The following is a 17,561-nucleotide window of genomic DNA, read 5'->3' on the forward strand; positions in this document are numbered from 1 at the left end:
CAACACAAGCAGGGAGGAGGAGTAGAGGCCAAGGGAAAGGCAGGAACCACACCCCCCACACATACACACACTGAGCAGAGACCCTGATGTGGGGCTTGATCCCAGGACTCCAGGACCATGACCCAAGTGGGAGGCTGTGACACTTCACCGACTGAGCCGCCCAGGTGCCCCAGTAGCCAAGTATTTAAATCTTAAATCTGAGGGTGGGGGAGATGGATTACTGGGAAGCCCAAATGCAATAAAGTCATCAGATTAGACAGTCAATGTCTTTTGATGCCTGACTCTATGGAAGGCTCCAGTTGAATTTTCCACCACTGTAGTGTGTATTAAGGTAAGAGGGATGTAGCTGGGGTTAAATCTCAGCTACCAGGGGGGCAGCTTCTAGGAAACCGAAGAATTCTGATCTTATCTCTTGCCTGAAGGAAGACCAGGGAGCTGTTGTTGGCTGAGGTTAGTCCCATTTTCCCTAAAATAGCAGTCAGCCCTGGCCATCAAATCAGCAAAGGAAGTCTGCCTTCTCTACATTACACTCCCTAGCCCAGCAAAGCTGGGAGAAAAGATAACCCTCTTCAGTGGAAATGAATTCTGGATGGCAGAGTGGAAGCCATGTGCTGGAATAACTCTATGTGTGTGTGTGTGTGTGTGTGTGTGTGTGTGTGTACGCGCGCGTGCACTTGTGCAAAAGGCCAGGTTCAGAGATTCTGGGCCTTTGTGCTGCATGATGGGGAAATGAATCTTGTACCCACCCCAAGATAGGACAAGCCAAGGTTATCCAAAAGAGAAAGCAGTGAGAGGTAGTTAGAGACAAGAGTACAACAGAAGTACAAAGAGAAATGGGCATTACATATTTCACATTCTAACCGGTTTGGGCACTGGTTTCAAACATCACACTGAGGTCTCTGGCTATTTCTTCCCTGTCATCTGCAGAGACTTGTTTGGACAAATGAGAAATGATACAAGGCACCAGATAGTGGTAAATGGTAACTCAAAGTGAATAGGGACGGATCCTTCTGAAGTCTAATGATGCCTCCTCAGGATATGAACCATAGAAGCCTTGAACCCATCACCTTTCTGTTCCCTAAAACTGGTAAACTTCTCCCATGTAAACACAGCACAGTAGACCCTCGCCATAGGAATTGAACTCAAGGTGTGCCAGAAGTCGTAGTTCTTCCTTACCTATTGTTGTTCAGATCAGTGTTGTTACCCACTTACGCGATGATGATATCATCACCTCTTTCTGCTCCTACATCTACCCACTTACGTGTCTCTTTGAAAACGATGTCTGTGAGAGAATGTGTTGCGGAGAGTTGAAACACTTAGTAGAGGTTTAGAGAGAATAATGTACCTGTCCTTCCTCTCTGCTAGTCTTACCAGCTTCCCTATTGTTTTCCTCAATCCCTTTTTCAAATAAAACATGGCGTAACACACACTTGTGGTGTCCTAGACCAGCCACTATAGTAGTTGAATCGTGTGTACCCAGAAATTTAGGCTGCAAAAGCACTCCCAGCCAGCTGTGTCCCATAGCTGCAGCTGAACCTGCATAAGCAAATGTTGAGAGGGATGCATAGGTGGCTTGGTCAGTTAAGTGCCTGCCTTCGACTCAGGTCATGATCCCTGGGTCATGGAATCGAGACTTGCATTGGGCTCCTTGCTCGGCAGGGAGCCTGCTTCTCCCTCTGTCTGCTGCTCCCCCTACTTGTTCTCTCTCTGACAAATACATAAAAACTTTTTAAAAAAAGCTCAGAAGGGAAAGAAACGTACCTTTTAAAGGTTAAAACTTAAAAGGTGAACCAAAAAGAATCAAGGAAACCTTGTGTCCTTGAAAAGTGGCTGCTACAGCCACAAACCAAGTAGCCTACCATCCTAGGACAGATCCAATCACAATATATTATCTTGATTAAGGAAGACCCCATGGAGCAGCCAACTTAAAGATTCAAAGCCTCTTGGACTCTGTTACAGGGGGAGACTAGATGGAGGCAGAGAAAACGAGAAACAAAGCAGGGTTTGGTCATTTGGGGAGGTTCCATATTTTTTCCCCCTGCTTTATCCACAGATAATCCAAGACAGAGCTGCCCTACCATTAATGAATAGGCCTAACAGGCCAAGGTATAGAGTTAGTGATCTGAGAGTGAACACTCAACATCTGGTCCTCCCAAGCACATGATCTTAGGAAGTCCAGTCCAATGATTGCCTGCAACCCAGGGTCAGGTACTCTGCACCCCTCCTCTCCTTCCAATACCAGGCAGTCTTAGAACCAGAAGTGGGGAATGGCCCTTGAGAAGGTTATCCTGGCTCAACTTCTCAATGCTTACAATAGATAACTTTGAGACGAATCCATAAGGGGGTTGGCTGAGGAGGGGACAAAATGTTCTGTGTGATGTCTTGCTGGTGGGCTCCCCTGGCAGGCACAGTTGAAGGTATAGTACAGGAAGCCGCTGAGGAGCGGTATCTTCCCCACTGTGAGGTGGGTAAGTGGGCCAACCATCACCCCCAGTGAGGAGGAGGAAATTGATCCTGCCCCCGACACTCTTCCATCCCAGTCACACCTCCCTATCTCCAAAGCCCCACCCAGATACCCCCCTTCTCCTTGCTCTGCTCCCCCAGGCACATGAGTTTGGGCTTGTGCAGGGGTCGGCTCAGTCGTTTCCAGAAGCCTCTGGTTTGCCATGGGCCCTGCGTGCGAGGCTGTACACGGCGGCAGGTGGATGGTGTGCTCTCTGTCCATCTGCTCATCACCTTGCACACGGACTCGGACTCGGGGTTGGGGGCATGGCCACGCCCCCTCAGGCCCTGCCTGGAGCTGTGGGTGATCCGTGGGAGATCGCGGCAGTGACGTGAAGGGGGAAGGGGGTGCTGCGGAGGTAGGGTGGGGGTGGGGATAGCCAGGGTCCAGAGGGCAAGTTGAAGGACCCACAGAGGGCAGGTGGCCTAGCCAGAGGGAAGTCGGGGCTTGCTTGGGGGAAAAGCACATGCTTCGGAGTCATCACTGCCAGGGGCAGAGGATGCTGTTCTCTGTAGTGCCATCACCCTCCCGGAGAAGGAAATACCAAAGAGATTGCCAGGCGCTTGGACAAGTTGATTTATTAGAGCGTTACAATGGTGCTCCTGCCCAGACGCACCAGAGCGAGGTGTTCAGCTTCCCTCATCCCCCTCCACCGCCACAGCCTCCTGGCTCTCCCCCCCGCGGTTCTCCTGCCGAGTGAACTCCTCGATGACTATGTCCTCAGAGCTTGCAAAGCAGCAGAAGGGAACGCAGGGTTAGGAACAACTCTCTGGGCATCGTCCACGTTCCCTCCCTTCCTGTGATTCCAGAACAGTGACCTCTTCTCCGCTTCTGACTCAGATCTGAAACCTTCTCTGGGTAGCGACCCCCACCCCCCCAACCTATGGATCGACCACTCTAGCTTGTCTCCCTTCGCTCCCTCCCCCATCTCCCAAAAGTCCCCCCCCCAAACCCCGCCACCACCCGCCCAGAGTGGCTGGAGGGGAAATAAGAATGGAGGGTGGGGAGGAGGGAAGGGATCGGTAGAATGAAAGACCGAAGGCGGGGGTGGGGGGGGTGGGGGGTGGGGGGGGGTGTAAGGAAGGGATGAGGGGGAAGGAGGATTCTGAGAAGAGCAGGGGGTGGAGGGCATATGAAAAGCACTGAACTATGACACGAGGCTAAACCATAGGTTTCCACCGCACAGTACTGAAAGCAACACTCCAAGGAAGCTTTTTAACATTGCCATCGTCATAAAATGGAGGGTGGCAATGGGGAAAGGGGGATGGGTTTTCCGGGCCTCACAGTTTCTTACCTAGCAGCCTCTGAAGCAAAGCATGGAGAGGGAGGGACAAAAGGAGAAGCTGACACCGGCTCTTCAGTTCCACCGAGAAATGTCTTGTTTCGCTCCCCCCTCCCTTTTTAACCCTCTCCTCCCTCCCCTTCCCCAAGGTGCGAACGCGCCCCCCCCCCCCCCACCGCCCCGCTGAAAACCTAGGAACCTGACCTGCCCATTGCTCTACATTCTCTACCCACACAGCCAGTCCCGGACTCCGGAGATTAGAATGGCTTAGTCGCTGCAATCAGGCCCACCGTTCCTGTCAGTCCCACCTGGTCCCTCACCATGTGATGGCTTTGGATGCATCAAGATCAAGGGCAGCTCCACACCGACGTCGCTGCGAGGATTCCAAAGAAGAGTCACAGATCTCCCTCCGAGGCCACTCCCAAAACCTCTCCCCCTCGGTTTTCTGGTCCTGTGATGACCTCGGGCTCTCCTTTGGCCCTCTGTTGGTCTCCTTATGGCATCACCTTCCCCTTCTTGCTCTGTCCCCTCCCCGCACAGCTTCCTCATAGAGTCTCTTACCTGGCTATCAGGTCACCGAGGATGCTGAGGGTAGAATGACATGGTAAAATTAGCAGCTGGAAATGGAAAGTGGCAACCTAGTTTTCCTGGGGGATAAGGGATCATAAGGCCAACTCAGCCACAGGAGAGGTTTCTGGAAGGGAAGGTAGCTTGCTCACTGAGCACACAGGTTTTGGGAAACTGGTCTGGGAGAAGGGATGGGGAATGGCTTGACTGGGTCAGTCCAATGGGAGGGAAAACAAGTGTGTCTCCCTGGCCCCTGCCCAGACAGACCCTGAACCATCACTCACCCTCCACTGGACACCATCAGGTTGACTCTCACTTTGTAGGACACCAGGATCCCCAGGAGCTCCTTGTCCATTCCAGGTTGAAGACTGGAGGTGGTAGTATTAATTGTTGTGTGTTTGTTGGGGGGAGAGGAGTAAAGCATTCTTTCCCTCAGTCCCTTCCTTAGCACCTTTTCTCACAGGCCTTACATGCTCTCATCTCTCCTACTCACTGAAATCCCATTTCTATTCCTAAAGTCCAGTTTTACCATGTCACCCTCTGCTGAAGAGCCACTTGGTGTGGCTTTCATGACCCTTAGCAAACTGGCCTCACCCAGCCTCTCTAACCTCTTCTGCCCTGATTCCCTGATACCAGGGATACAACCTAAGCGGATCCATCCTCTCTCCATGCTCAGAACACGCCATGCAGTTTCCCACCTTCTGGCCTTTGCCCATGCTGTGCTCCCAATCTAGAATGTCCTTTCCTTCCTCTGTTTCTGTTGCTATCCAGATCCTACATGTGCCTCAAGATCTAGCTCATTCAGGGGCGCCTGTGTGGCTCAGTTGGTTGAGTGACTGCCTATGGCTCAGGTCATGATCCCGGAGTCCCAGAATTGAGTCCCAGCATGAGTCCTGCAGCAGACTCCCAGCTCAGTAGGGAGTCTGCTTCTCCCTCTGACCCTCTCCCCTCTCATGCACTCTCTCTCTCTCTCTGTAAAATAAATAAAAAGGTTAAAAAAAAGGTGTAAGTCATTCAGTCTCCTCCAGGAAGCTCTCTCCAGCTCTGCCAGCTTCTTTTAACTTCTATTGAATTTCTAATCTGAACCACGTGTACAAACATTTAACCTTTAGATTGCATTTGCGTTCCTCTTTGTTCCCCGCCTAGGCCATAAATTGACTGAAGGCAGAGGCTGTCTAAAATGTCTTTGTATCCTCCCACATTGCTTAGCATAGGAATGAGCATGTAACAGGTGCTCCCTGAAAACTCACTGATTGGAAAATAAGACACAGAAAACTGTAGGATATTGGGAAAGTCTCTTCATGACTCTGGAATACTGATCCTTTAATCTATAAAATCATACTGTTTGGATGATTTCTGAGGGTCTTTCTAGCAGTAACAATCTATAGCCTCAAGATTGATAAGGTATGGAGAAAGGTAGGGGACAAATAACATTCATCAGATGGTGGCAGATGGCTTTTGGTGGGAGACATATCTAGCACTAGGGCCTTCAAAGACATAGGACCAAAATGAATGATTGGGTAGAATTCTACCAATTCCTATTATGTCGTTCTCCTTTTTTTGGTTGTTGTCCTCCTCCATTTCTCATCTCCTAGTCTTTCACTCCCAGACATGCATGAGCTTTGTGAGCTGCAGAATATTATACAACACAGGGAATTTTCCTCACTGCTTCTTCCTTTCTTGCTCCCTGTGACCTAAGCCTGGGCATTGGTCCCATGGGCATTATTTAGCTTCCTGATGGCCTTCAGGCCTGCAGTGGTCTCTGAACACTGGCCTAGGGACATTTTTTAAAAATGGGTAGGCTTCCTTAACAGGTAACAGCTCAGAACTGTATGCACAGCATGAAGAATGGGTAAGGGGATGGGACATGGAGGTTGGGCCTCATGTGTGAGCTTACATTGTGCTGGAGGCTAGATTGGTATCGCCGTGCTTGAGTTTGCCGTCCAGCGCCAGGCCCTGTTTCTGGCAGTTGGGAGCCAGGAGCGGAGTTACTTCGAAGCTCTTAGAGAAACTGGAGTTAGCAGCTATAGTCTCCCTTTAAAAGAAGAGAAGAACTTAGGCTAGGCTTTGCCAGTTATGCATACTTTAATTCCCAAGGCCATCTCGCACAATTTCACAAACCTACTGGAGTAGCCGAGATAGTGGGCATGTCCAACTGCGGAGAGTGGGAACACTTTGCTCTGGTGGGAAATCCGTATGCCCCTGACCTCCCCGAGTTTTGATGGTCCTGTTGTGGGTATCCACCCTCTAGTTCTCCTGGGAATCCCTCCTATTCTCTCCAGCACTCATCTTGACTTTCCTCAGTCCTGGGTTCTTACCCTCTTCCTTCTTTCCCCAACCCCCTCCTTTGCCTCTAGTCCCTGACACTTTTCCCACCAACCCACCCCTTGGCTCTCTTGCCCCCAGCCCCGGTGCCAGCTCACGTGAACTCCTGGATGAACACGGTCTTGGTGTACTTGTCTAAGGAATACAGGACAACGTCTGTGATCTGGTCAACTGAACAGCCAGGGGAAAAGCACGTGATTATAATCATTCAGTCTTCCTCAAAACCCCAACTCACTGCCCTTAGATGTGACCCGACACATGGGTACACTATGCATGTTGCACTGAGATGCGCTTGTGGGCAAAGATAGGCATTTTAGTAAGCCTGCATTAGAGAGAAAGTCTAGATGAATGCAGACTGGGTAAGTGAGGCAGCATTTTGGAAAAAGACCCGTGAGTTAGGAACCAGGTGCAGGGGGAATAGGAAAAGAAGCTCACCTGAAATCTTGATTTTTTTGATGACCTTGTTGGTGCAGTTGTTGATAGAAATGTTGACAGAGATGGGTTTGCCGTGGTAGTGAACCTGAAGCAGAGGGAGAGGCTTATCATGAGGCTGGAGGGAGAACCCTTAGATTGAGACCCAGAATTCCTGCTTCCTTAACAGTGTTGCCACCCTGGCTTCTGTCTCTGGCTACCCAAGAAGGAAATCAGTGAAGGATCAGGGTTTTGGAGGGCTTTTAGGGTAAGGGGTCAGGAAGAGGGGTTCACAAACCTCCCTGTCCATTGAGGCCTGCAGCTGTAGGGGCTGAGCCGACAGAAGGAAGCGGTGGGTTGTCTGGGCACAGGGTCCAGGGCCTGGTTCCAGGGGTGCAAACTGTATTTTCCGAACCACCAGCCGCACAGAGTCTCTGAGTAGAGGCCAAGAGGTTAGCCAACACATCTCCCTGGGGACTCACAGACTTTTTTCCATGCCAACCACATGGCCTGGTCCTTGCTTGGGGTGGGGGTGGGTGGGTGGAGGTGGCGTAGAGCCTCCCCCAGAAAATTCCTCTAGACCCTCAGTGGAGGCATCCATACCATGGGTCGGTGAACAATGGCTCACTGGCCAAATGTGGCCTGCTGCCTGTTTTTGGATGGCCCACAAGCTGAGAACGGTTGTTGCATTTTTAAATGGTTGAAAAAATTCAAAGAACGATAATATTTCATGACATGTGGAAATTATATAAAATTCTAATTTTAGTGTCTATAAATAAAGTCGTATTGGAAGACAGCCCGGCTCATTCATTTACATACTGTCTCTGCCTGCTTTCGCACTACAATGGCAGAGTTGAGTAGTTGCAACCGAAACTATAGGGCTGGCAAAGCCGAATTATTTAGTTTTTGGCCCTTTCAGGGGAAGCTGGCCGGCTGCCCTGGAGCAAGGAAGAGAAGCCAGAGGGGAATCAGAGCTGGACCTCTGAGTCGGCAGTGATGATACTATGGAGGTTACAAGTAGGGCTCTTTCAGTCCTGATATCAGGATCTGTTTCTTAGCCCAGTCTGGAGGCAGGGGTTTTGAAGAGGACTAAAGACTACCTCTTGGAGATTTTCTCCTCCAGGTTTTCAGCACAGAAACTCTTCACTTCAAAGTCAATCCCACAGGCCTGCAAGGGGGCATGGGGCAAAGAGAACTCATTTCCGACTATCCTTTCCTCTTGGGTCTCTAAGGAAATGCCTGACCCCATCTCTTGGGGGTCTGTTTCCGTGGTCTTGTCCCCCTGTCCACCTGTCCCTCTTCCTGGTATTGACTATTTCTCTCCCTTTCTCAGAACCTGGACCTCACCTTTCCAGCATCTTCAGGCCCTGGCTGCAGCGTCACTGAACAGGGAAGGTTAACAGCCATCTGGGGGATCAGAAAGAGGTCAGCAAACAGGAGAAATAGGGCACCCCTTCCTCTGTTTTCCCTCTTTAGCTTCCCCTCTTAATCTCCCCCTGGAAACCTTGCCCAGGACTGGGGGGGGGGTTAGTACCTGCAGGGTAAAGGGGTAGGCATTGTCCCCCAGCTTTTGCAGGAGTCGCTCCTGTAGGACTGTGAGGGGCCCTTGGGGGCTGGTGGGCTCAGGTGGGAACACCTGCTGCACCTGCACATACAAATCTTTGCGGAACGTCAGACCAACCACATCCAAGTCATCGTGGCCATAGCGGAAGGCACATGTCAACGTGACAAACACTGCAGGCAAAGGAGGAAGAGAGTGACTTATCATGCCTGAGGGAGAAAGGAAGTTCTTAAATGGCCCAGAGGAAGACACGGAGAGACAAGGGAATATGACTGAAACCATGTGGCCACGAAGAAAAGGATTAATACATTAGACTACAGTAAAATTTAAATCCTCTTTACATTAGGAGTCTTTATGAACAACAAAACAAGCAAAAGCCCAGGAGAAAACATTTGTACCATGCATGCATAGCAAACCAAAGTTTAGCGGTCCTAACCTGAAACTAATGAATGTTGTGTGTCAACTCTACTTTGATAAAAAAAGCTTCGCATTTGTGAGATATAAAGAACTCCTGAAAATCAATCATTTAAAGATCCCAATATAAAAGTGTGCAAAGAGTATGGAAAAGCACGACATAGAAAGGCCAGTGAGATGTGAAAACATGTCAGGGTGCCTGGGTGGCACAGTCGGTTAAGCGTCCGACTCTGGGTTTTGGCTCAGGTCATGATCTCAGGGTCATGAGATCTAGCCCGGCATTGAGTTCTGCACTAGGTGTGGAGTCTACTTGAGATTCTCTTTTGCTTTCCCTCTGCCCCTCCCCACTGCATGCGCTCCCTAAAATAAATAAATGATAAATCTTAAAAAAAAGATATGAAAAGATGTCCAATCTCATTAGTAATCAGATAAGCACAGATTAAAACCACAATGATGAGGTAACATGTCACATGCATCAGATTGTCAAAAAATTTAAAAGTCTGACGATACTAAGTGTTGGTGAAGGGGTGGAACAATAGGAGTTCATTGCACACTGCTGGTGGGAGGATAAATTAAGACAAACACTCTGGAGAAACTCCAAAGTGAGTAAAACTGAATCTGCTTATATATTATGATGTAAGAAGAATTTAGAGGAACTCTTGCTCATGTTTATGTGGAGATACATATGAGAATGTCCATTGCATCAATATTATATTTGTCGTAGCATAAAATTAGAAATAATTTCAATACCAGGGAAAGAATGAGTAATACAGTTATGGTATATTCATATAATAGAATGCTAAACTGAGTTTAAATGAACTAGAGCTCCATGTATCAACATGGTTAAAACTCAAAAAAATCTATTGAGTCAAAAGAAAACTAGCTTCAGAATGATACCCATGATCCAATACCGCATATATGAAGTTTAAGAGCATGTAGAACGATACCAGAGTTGCTCCCAGATACATAACTATGGAGTAGAAGTATAGTAACATCATAGGAATAATAAACACCAAATGTGGGATAGTTGTTCCCTGGGGTGGAGGCCAGGAGGGAAGGAGGTAAGAAGGAGGGGGAATGGGATTAGGGAAGGACACATGGGAGACAAGTTTGTTTCTGTAGTTCTTTTGGAAGCCAGGCGGTGGGTACAAGGTATTTATTACGGAATTCTCTAGGGTCCGACTACCTCAGCTTGAGTATGACTTGTACGAATCCCTGGAGTTCTGTGAGTCTCAGTTAATTCACCTGTCAATAACAGGAGCTCTGCATATGTTATTTAGACTTCACAACAATCCTCTGAAGTATCATTACTGTTTTTTAAATATTTCATTTTCTTAAGTAACTTTTACATCCAATGTGGGGCTTGAAATCATGACCCCGAGGTCAAGAGTCACATGCTCTACAGACTGAGTCAGCTAGGCGCCCCTCTTCTGAAGTATTTATCTCCATTTCACAGGTAGAGAAAATGAGTTCAGAGCTGCCCGGGTCACTTAACTGTGTGACTCCAAAGGCCAGACTTCCGTATGCCCAACCCAGGTCATAGGAGTTCCTCTGAGGAGTTGATGTATAAGAAATCCATTTGGAAACTGTAATTATAGATGTGAATGATGACGACAGTTATAGGAATACTGGCAGAAATCGGATAGTTATAATTGAATTCATACTTATGCAGCTGGTACCTAAGATGAGGGGCAAATAGAAAGCTGCGTCAGTGAACTAGCGGAATGTGGGATGGGGTGCAAAAGCCCTGACCCACAAGAAAAGAAAAGTACCGACAGCCACACACTAGGAGAAAGCAACTTATTTCATATTTTTATGAGATCAAAATATCGAACAGCCAGGATATCTGCTTTTCAAATTAAGAACAAGGAAAGTGAATCTATATTCAAAAGATACAATGAAGACTGAAAGTAATAATAATGGTAGTATTTAAAAGGACTGGGGCAATGGGTGGCCTTATATACTGCAGGAGGGAGAGTCACTTGGTACAATCATTTTGGAGGGCAGTCTGGCAATAGAAACTTTTAAAAATGTGTGAATTCGGGATGCCTGGGTGGCTCAGTCAGTTAAGCTGCTGCCTTCAGCTGGGGGTCATGATCCCGGGGTCCTGGGATCGAGTCCTGCATTGGGCTCCCTGCTCATCAGGGAGCCTGCTTCTCCCTCTGCCTCTGTCTCTCATGAATAAATAAATAAATAATTTTTAAAAAGATTTTATTTATTTGACAGAGAGCGAGACAGCGAGAGAGGGAACACAAACAAGAGGAGTGGGAGAGGGGGGCGCCTGGGTGGCTCAGTGGGTTAAAGCCTCTGCCTTCGGCTCAGGTCATGATCCCAGGGTACTGGGATCAAGCCCCGCATCAGGCTCTCTGCTCCTCAGGGAGCCTGCTTCCTCCTCTCTCTCTGCCTGCCTCTCAGCCTACTTCTGATCTCTCTCTGTGTCAAATAAATAAAATCTTAAAAAAAAAAAAAAAAGAGGAGAGGGAGAAGCGGGCCCTCCACTGAGCAGGGAGCCCGGTGGGGGACTTGATCCCGGGACCCTGAGATCATGACCTGAGCTGAAGGCAGATGCCTAACGACTGAGCCACCCAGGTGCCCCATAAATAAAAATCTTAAAAAAAAAAAAAGAAAATCGATCGTTTTCATTTTTAAAAATTCAACATCTATTCTAAAATTATCAACTTATGGTTGTGGTTGTGTCTGTTAGACAAACAGTACCTCTTAATTGTGTGAAAACCAGAAAAATACAAACAAAAAGAATAAACCCGAGCTCTGCTGTCATACAACGTACTGCAGAGATAACTGCTGTTAATAGCTCTTGCACCTGCTTCCCCACTTCATGTCTCTAATGAAACACAAGACTACCGTAGGCCTTTGTGCCATTGCCTTTTGAAAGCGAATTGTTTATTTTGAGAGCATTGTAGACTCACATGCAGTTGTAAGAAATAATACAGAGAGATCCCAGATAGATTTTTGTTAAACAATACATCTATACTGCCTTACAACTGGCCTTTATCACTCAGTAATATAGCATAAGCCTGTTTTACATCAACAAATGAAACTTGAGAGAGAAAAAATCAGAAAATTCGCAAATAAAAAATCTTCATAAAAGGAACAAGGCATATAAAAGAGCCAAGGAACGAACTGAAGAAACAGACTCAACTTAAATGAATAGTCATAAAAAATTCTACTAAGGGACATAAAGAAAGACTCAAAATGGAAAAGACATCCTCCTTCCGGATCAACATGCATTTTCTAAACTAAGTATTTCTTTCTATAGGTTATTATGAAGGTTATTCTGAAGATTTTGTAGCAATGTGGAAAAATGATTTAGGGTGTTTTTTATTTTTTATTCTATTCTATTTATTTATTTATTTATTTTTAGAATACAGAGTAATTGAGAGTCTTAAGCTGGTTGATTTACCAGCTATTCCCCACAATTCTTCTGATATTTAGAACTGGCTGGACTGCTTATCCATACTGTTTAATCAGAAAGACTAAGGTTATTTTATCTCACAGGATCTAAAGGTTATGTTTGAACTAGTATTCATCAATTTGTTCTCAACCTTTTTCAAGCCAAACCCAATATTCAGGCTTACTGAATCACAGAATGAAAAAAATTTTTTTAAAAAGCAGTGCAAAAATATTTCAGTGTAATGTTGATCTATGGTACTGTGGCCGGAGTAATGTCTCTTGTTGTTACTTGCTGGAGCTATTGTTTTGTTTCTTTACTTGGGCTCCCCTCCCCGCCAAAAAGATAGGGGGTTTTCCCTACGCAGAAGGAGAGGTGGAAAGATATATCCCAGAGGTCCCAAAATGGCAGTCTGAAGGTCACATCCAGCCTAAGTAAAAATAAAAATTTTGATCTATCCAGGCCTTAAAAAGTCTTTTAGTTAGCTGCCAACATTTGAAGATCAGGAAATTTGCATGAAAATATGGATTTCTGGAATACTGGATCTTTCTATATCCAGTCTAATAAGCCAATGTTCAGTTTAGCAACAAAGCAAGGGGACCACCAAAAATGATAAGGAAAACCAGAAATTTTAGAAAGAAACTATTTTAATTCTAGCACAAATGGAAATGTTGTGTACTTTTGAAAAATAAAATTTCATTTATGTTTTAGAAATATATCTATGTTGAATATTATTTGGGAAAGAGGTACCATAATCTATTTAGAATTTGGGACTCTGACGGTCTTATTCTGTGCTTCATTTCCGGTTCCTTTCCAACAATCGGAAAATTTGGCCTCACTGGGCTAAAATTCCCGGTTGCTTGCCGCCACCAGACAAGGCATTCACAGTTCCCACTGCTTTTTGGTTCTCTTATACCTCTCAGGTCCACTCATCCACTCTACTCATTCAGGTTACTTGCGGCATATGTGACATTTCAGTTTGGGGTCCCTGGCACATACAAAGTCCAAGAGAATTTTTACTTACTCTTTTGATCTTTTAAATAATCAGGGTCAACCAGGACCACACCATCTGTGTAGAGAGAGATAAAGGGCACCGCCGTCAGGAAAAAGCCTTAGACTATGAAACAGAATTGGATCCCTGAAATAGTTCCTCCCATTTTTCCCTTTAATTAGCCTCCTTTTCTGCATGTTCCTTTCTTGGTTTTCTCTTAGTTTCTGGCTCCCATTCCCTTCTCCCCAGGCTCTTTCCCTTTTTGGACTCACTGACCAATGGGATCCACCATGTCCACATGGTCCACGAAGTCCCGTTTCCCCAGGTAGAGAGTAAGCTGTTGTGGAAGAACCTGGCATGTTACTCTCATAATCATCTTTGAACGGATTCCCCTGAAGCCCCCAACAAAAACCCTTTGAGACCTTTAAGGTGGTACCCACCTACCCCTTTTGCCCTCTCATTTGCCCGGCTAGGCCAGGTTCTCTCACCTTCCCATTGGAGCAGGTCTTCTTATATACCCTATAAAGAGAAAATCGGAAAGTAAATAGGAAGGGTCATTGGGAGAGAAGGAAAGAGGAAAATAAGGGCGGGGAAAGGAAGGGAAGTGGGAGAGAAAAGGAAATATTCCTAGGATTAGGAGAAGAGGTCCAAGAAGCATGAAATGAAGTAGAGTTCAAATTATAAGTTGAGGAGAGGTTGGAAACTCCTCTACCCCAAAGGCAAGTACTTGGGTTCAAGTAAGGGACAAATTACAGATTCAGAGAATTAGAAGGAGTTCTTACTTACCTTGAGATGTTGGCCATGGAGTTGACGTTGTGCCTTTTCTGAGAAGAGGGAAAGAAGGAGGAACGTTCAGTCATTTGGTTCCTATTCTCTTTGCCCCATTCTGGGATACCATCCAGACACACCCAATGTGGTGTAATCTTTCCTCCTTAAATAGACACTTCGCCACCATCAAGCACTTTATATTATCCCTCTTGCCAAGATTTCTTATTCAGTCATACTCTCACCCATCCCAGACATGGGGGGAAAAACTATTTTTACAAATTGTCAAGTAACCATACTGTCTATTCTCCAGGAAGGCCATGGCTTCCTGGAGTAGCTGGGGCATTCTTGAGCACCTTTATGGAGCAGGAACTTGTCTGGAACAGGGCTGGAGGGATGCCTCCATCCAGACAATTGGAGGAAAATTGGACTGGATGAGGCTGGACGTCACCTGGCACACAGTAGTACATGTCAAGATGTGTTTGTTAGATACACGAATAAATGAATGAAGAAAAAATAGATTCTGCCTGCTTTTGCTCCTACTTTGGATTCTGAGCCCGAGTTCACCTCACAGTGGCCTTAACTCTCAGCTAAGAGGGAAGAAAAGCATGGGAGAGAAGGGTTTTGTGCCCTCACTCTCTTGGTTGTTGGTGGCAGAAACCTCTATTGAGGTCGAAAGCCTTCCTTGCATCTGTTCATCACTCTCTTCACCTTCTCCCAATTTTCCCATTCTTAACCCTATCCATGTCCCCAGGTACTAGGCCTTGGAGTGGGGACCCTTAGAAAGAGGGGGATGTCTGTCTAGCGTTTCTCTTTGATGCATATCAGGTCTGGTCTGAAGGGTGAGACTTGGGGAATTTCCAGAGGTCTCTCATAGGGTGTCTTGGCCCAAGTGCCTGCTGATTGTGTCAAGAAAGGTGCCCTCAAGTGCTCCTTGATATATTTATGGGGTTGCTAAAGGTAAAGGATATGGGACCTAGTATAGGCTAGAAATAGAGGAATTTGGACTATTACCTGGGGAGAGAGATGAAGCTCACATCCGTCTCCAGGTCTGTTTGCTATGCTTGCTTCCCCAGCCTCTTATAGTTAAGGTCCTTTGAATGTTTAGACTGGTGGGGGTAAGGGAAGGAGAATGGAGTTGGGGGGGGGCATAAAACACTGCTTTATAAATAGCTCAGGTGCCAAGAGTTTGGAAAGCAGATTAAAGGCTAAAAGATTAGTGGCTAAGGATTAGCAGGTTCTTGCTGCTGGGACAGGGTGGGGGTAGAGGGTTGAATCTGATGGTGTTAAAGTCTGGGAAGCTTGAGAAAGGGAACTACAGGGTTTTGGCCTCATGAGGCCTTGAATCTGAGGACCAGGATCAAAGGGGAGTCAGGGACATTAAAGGAAAAGCGTGGTGAGGGATAGAAATAGGAGGGCTCAAAGTATGGGTCTTTGTGATTCTGAAAGGAGAGCCTTGTGTCACCCTCTAGTGTTTCTATGTCTCTTGATCAGCTATTACAGGCCACACAAAGGCTAAGAGTATGGGAAAGAGTACCCCTTCCTCAGTCCCCCACCACATGGGACTTGGGACTCTTGAAGCCTACTGTTTAGAAATCCTGATTATCCCAGCTTATGTGCACAGCAGGAGTCAATCTCCTGTAAGTGGGAGTGGTGACTGGGGAGGGAGGCTGATTGTGTTACGCTGTGTGTGCACATGTCTGTGAGCTCCGAATGTTTCTTGATGGAGAGGAAGGTAATAAAGGATTCTTGGCCCAGGGACAGGTTCTCCTGGAAGGACGTTGCATGTGGAAGGAATAGGCAATTGACATCTGTATCACTCCCACCTAGAGCAAACCTTCCCACCCAGTTTTTGACTCTCCCCAATCCCTGAAACTAAGTCCATGCTAGAGGCTCTAAGCAGCTTCCCTTGCCTCATATGACCACTCATGGAATTAGAGATATTTCTGTCCTACAGCTGCCAGGACCCCCACAATGGCAGCAACAAAAATAATCTTCCTTTCTTGGCTGTCCTCACAGGGTGCAGGTCCAGGCTTTGTGGACATAGAGAACGTAGAGACAGAACCTCCAATCTCTGGGGCTACAGGACCCTACCCTGCCTTCAACCCCTCATAGAGTTGGCTGGTCTTTAGTATCTATACATAGATGCCCACCACCTGCCACAACAGGAAGTCCATTCTTCAGAGCATGGCCATGACTATGGCTCAGAGGGCTGGGCGTTCCCTACCTCCTGCTCTCTACTGTGGCTGCTGGGCGGCTGTCCTGTATTCTTTTTGTACAGCTAACTGTGTTAGCCTTTGCCATTCCTTGCCAATACACGCCCCAGGAGCTTGTCTTTTAGTTGCTATTACTCTGCCCTTCTCAGGGATTTTCAGATACAGCTGGAAGCCCAGATTCTGCAGGGACCATTGTGGGACTAAAACTAATGCAGGACATACAGGAAAGAGTTCTGCACTTGCCAAGATTGGTTTCTGTGGGGAAGGTGAGACTTCAGAATCAATGTACTTTTGGACTAGGCTTCAGCCCATTTTTGTCTTCAGACCCACACTTAAAGCATATCCCCTCTTTCAGCTGAGATCTGTGGTCCTCTTGGCAAAAAGAAAATAGATCTGGTAGGTCTTTAATTCATTACTATGACTGAACTTAAATCATTATCTCTCTTCCAGGAGTATGTGCCTTTCTTGGCTGAGGTATAATTTACCAACAACAAAATGCATAAACCTTTAATTGCACAGCTTGATGAATTTTTATCTAATGTAGTAGGCTGAATAATGGACTCCAAACATATAGGGTCCTAATCCCTAGAACCTATGAATTTTACTTTATATGGCAAAAGGAACTTTGCAGAAATGGTTAAATTAAGGATCTTGAGATGGGGAGATTATTCTGAATCATCTGGGTGGGCCCTAAATAACCACTAGTTTCTTTATAAATAAGAGGAAAAAGAGGGGGATAGAAGGAGATTTGACTACAGAAGCAAAGCAATATGAGAACTGAAGCAAGATGCTATGTCACTGGCATTGAAGATGAAGGAAGGGGCCACAGTCAAGGAATGCTGCTCTGGATGCTGGAAAGGACAAGTGCATGGATTCCAGCCCCCTACACCACCCATAGTCTCTTATGGTCACAAGGTAGCTGTTGCAGTTCAGGTGCAATTTTAGTGAAACTGATTTAGGACTTCTGACCTCCAGAACTGTAAGAGATAAGTCTGCTGTTTTAAGTCACCAAGTCTGTGGTAACTGTTTTACAGCAGGAAGAGGAAACTAATACCCCTGTGTGTACACATATGTAACCACTACCTAGATCAAGATATAAAACATTTCCATCTTTCCC

At 46.5% G+C, this 17,561-nt stretch overlaps 1 protein-coding gene across 2 annotated transcripts; it reads right to left on the bottom strand.

Moving 5' to 3' along the window:
• Positions 1-3,071: 3,071 nt before the first annotated feature.
• On the bottom strand, positions 3,072-14,357 carry ARR3 (arrestin 3). Of its 2 annotated transcripts, XM_047715753.1 has the most exons (16): positions 14,250-14,357; positions 13,952-13,982; positions 13,740-13,800; positions 13,497-13,541; positions 8,623-8,822; positions 8,436-8,495; positions 8,189-8,256; positions 7,387-7,522; positions 7,113-7,197; positions 6,776-6,848; positions 6,250-6,387; positions 4,637-4,720; positions 4,347-4,370; positions 4,106-4,158; positions 3,798-3,807; positions 3,072-3,229 (listed from the first exon to the last, which is right to left on the bottom strand). In XM_047715753.1, the coding sequence occupies exons 1-16, from the start codon at positions 14,321-14,323 to the stop codon at positions 3,133-3,135; spliced, it is 1,239 nt and encodes a 412-aa protein (XP_047571709.1). In that variant the 5' UTR covers positions 14,324-14,357; the 3' UTR covers positions 3,072-3,132. The 2 variants fall into 2 exon arrangements, with proteins under 2 accessions (XP_047571709.1, XP_047571710.1); XM_047715754.1 differs by lacking the exon at positions 13,740-13,800 and having other exon boundaries at positions 14,250-14,331.
• Between the last annotated feature and the right edge of the window lie 3,204 nt (positions 14,358-17,561).

The sequence above is a fragment of the Lutra lutra genome, chromosome X (assembly GCF_902655055.1).
Source record: "Lutra lutra chromosome X, mLutLut1.2, whole genome shotgun sequence".
Taxonomy (NCBI): Eukaryota; Metazoa; Chordata; class Mammalia; order Carnivora; family Mustelidae; genus Lutra; species Lutra lutra.

Excerpts from the sequence above, each read along its gene's own strand:
- ARR3 (XM_047715753.1), bottom strand. The coding sequence starts at position 14,323 with ATGACTGAACGTTCCTCCTTCTTTCCCTCTTCTCAGAAAAGGCACAAC. Across the intron at positions 6,388-6,775 it reads GTGTTCATCCAGGAGTTCAC|GGAGACTATAGCTGCTAACT; the intron begins GTGAGCTGGCAC and ends CTTCTTTTAAAG. Across the intron at positions 4,159-4,346 it reads CTCGGTGACCTGATAGCCAG|CGACGTCGGTGTGGAGCTGC; the intron begins GTAAGAGACTCT and ends GAATCCTCGCAG.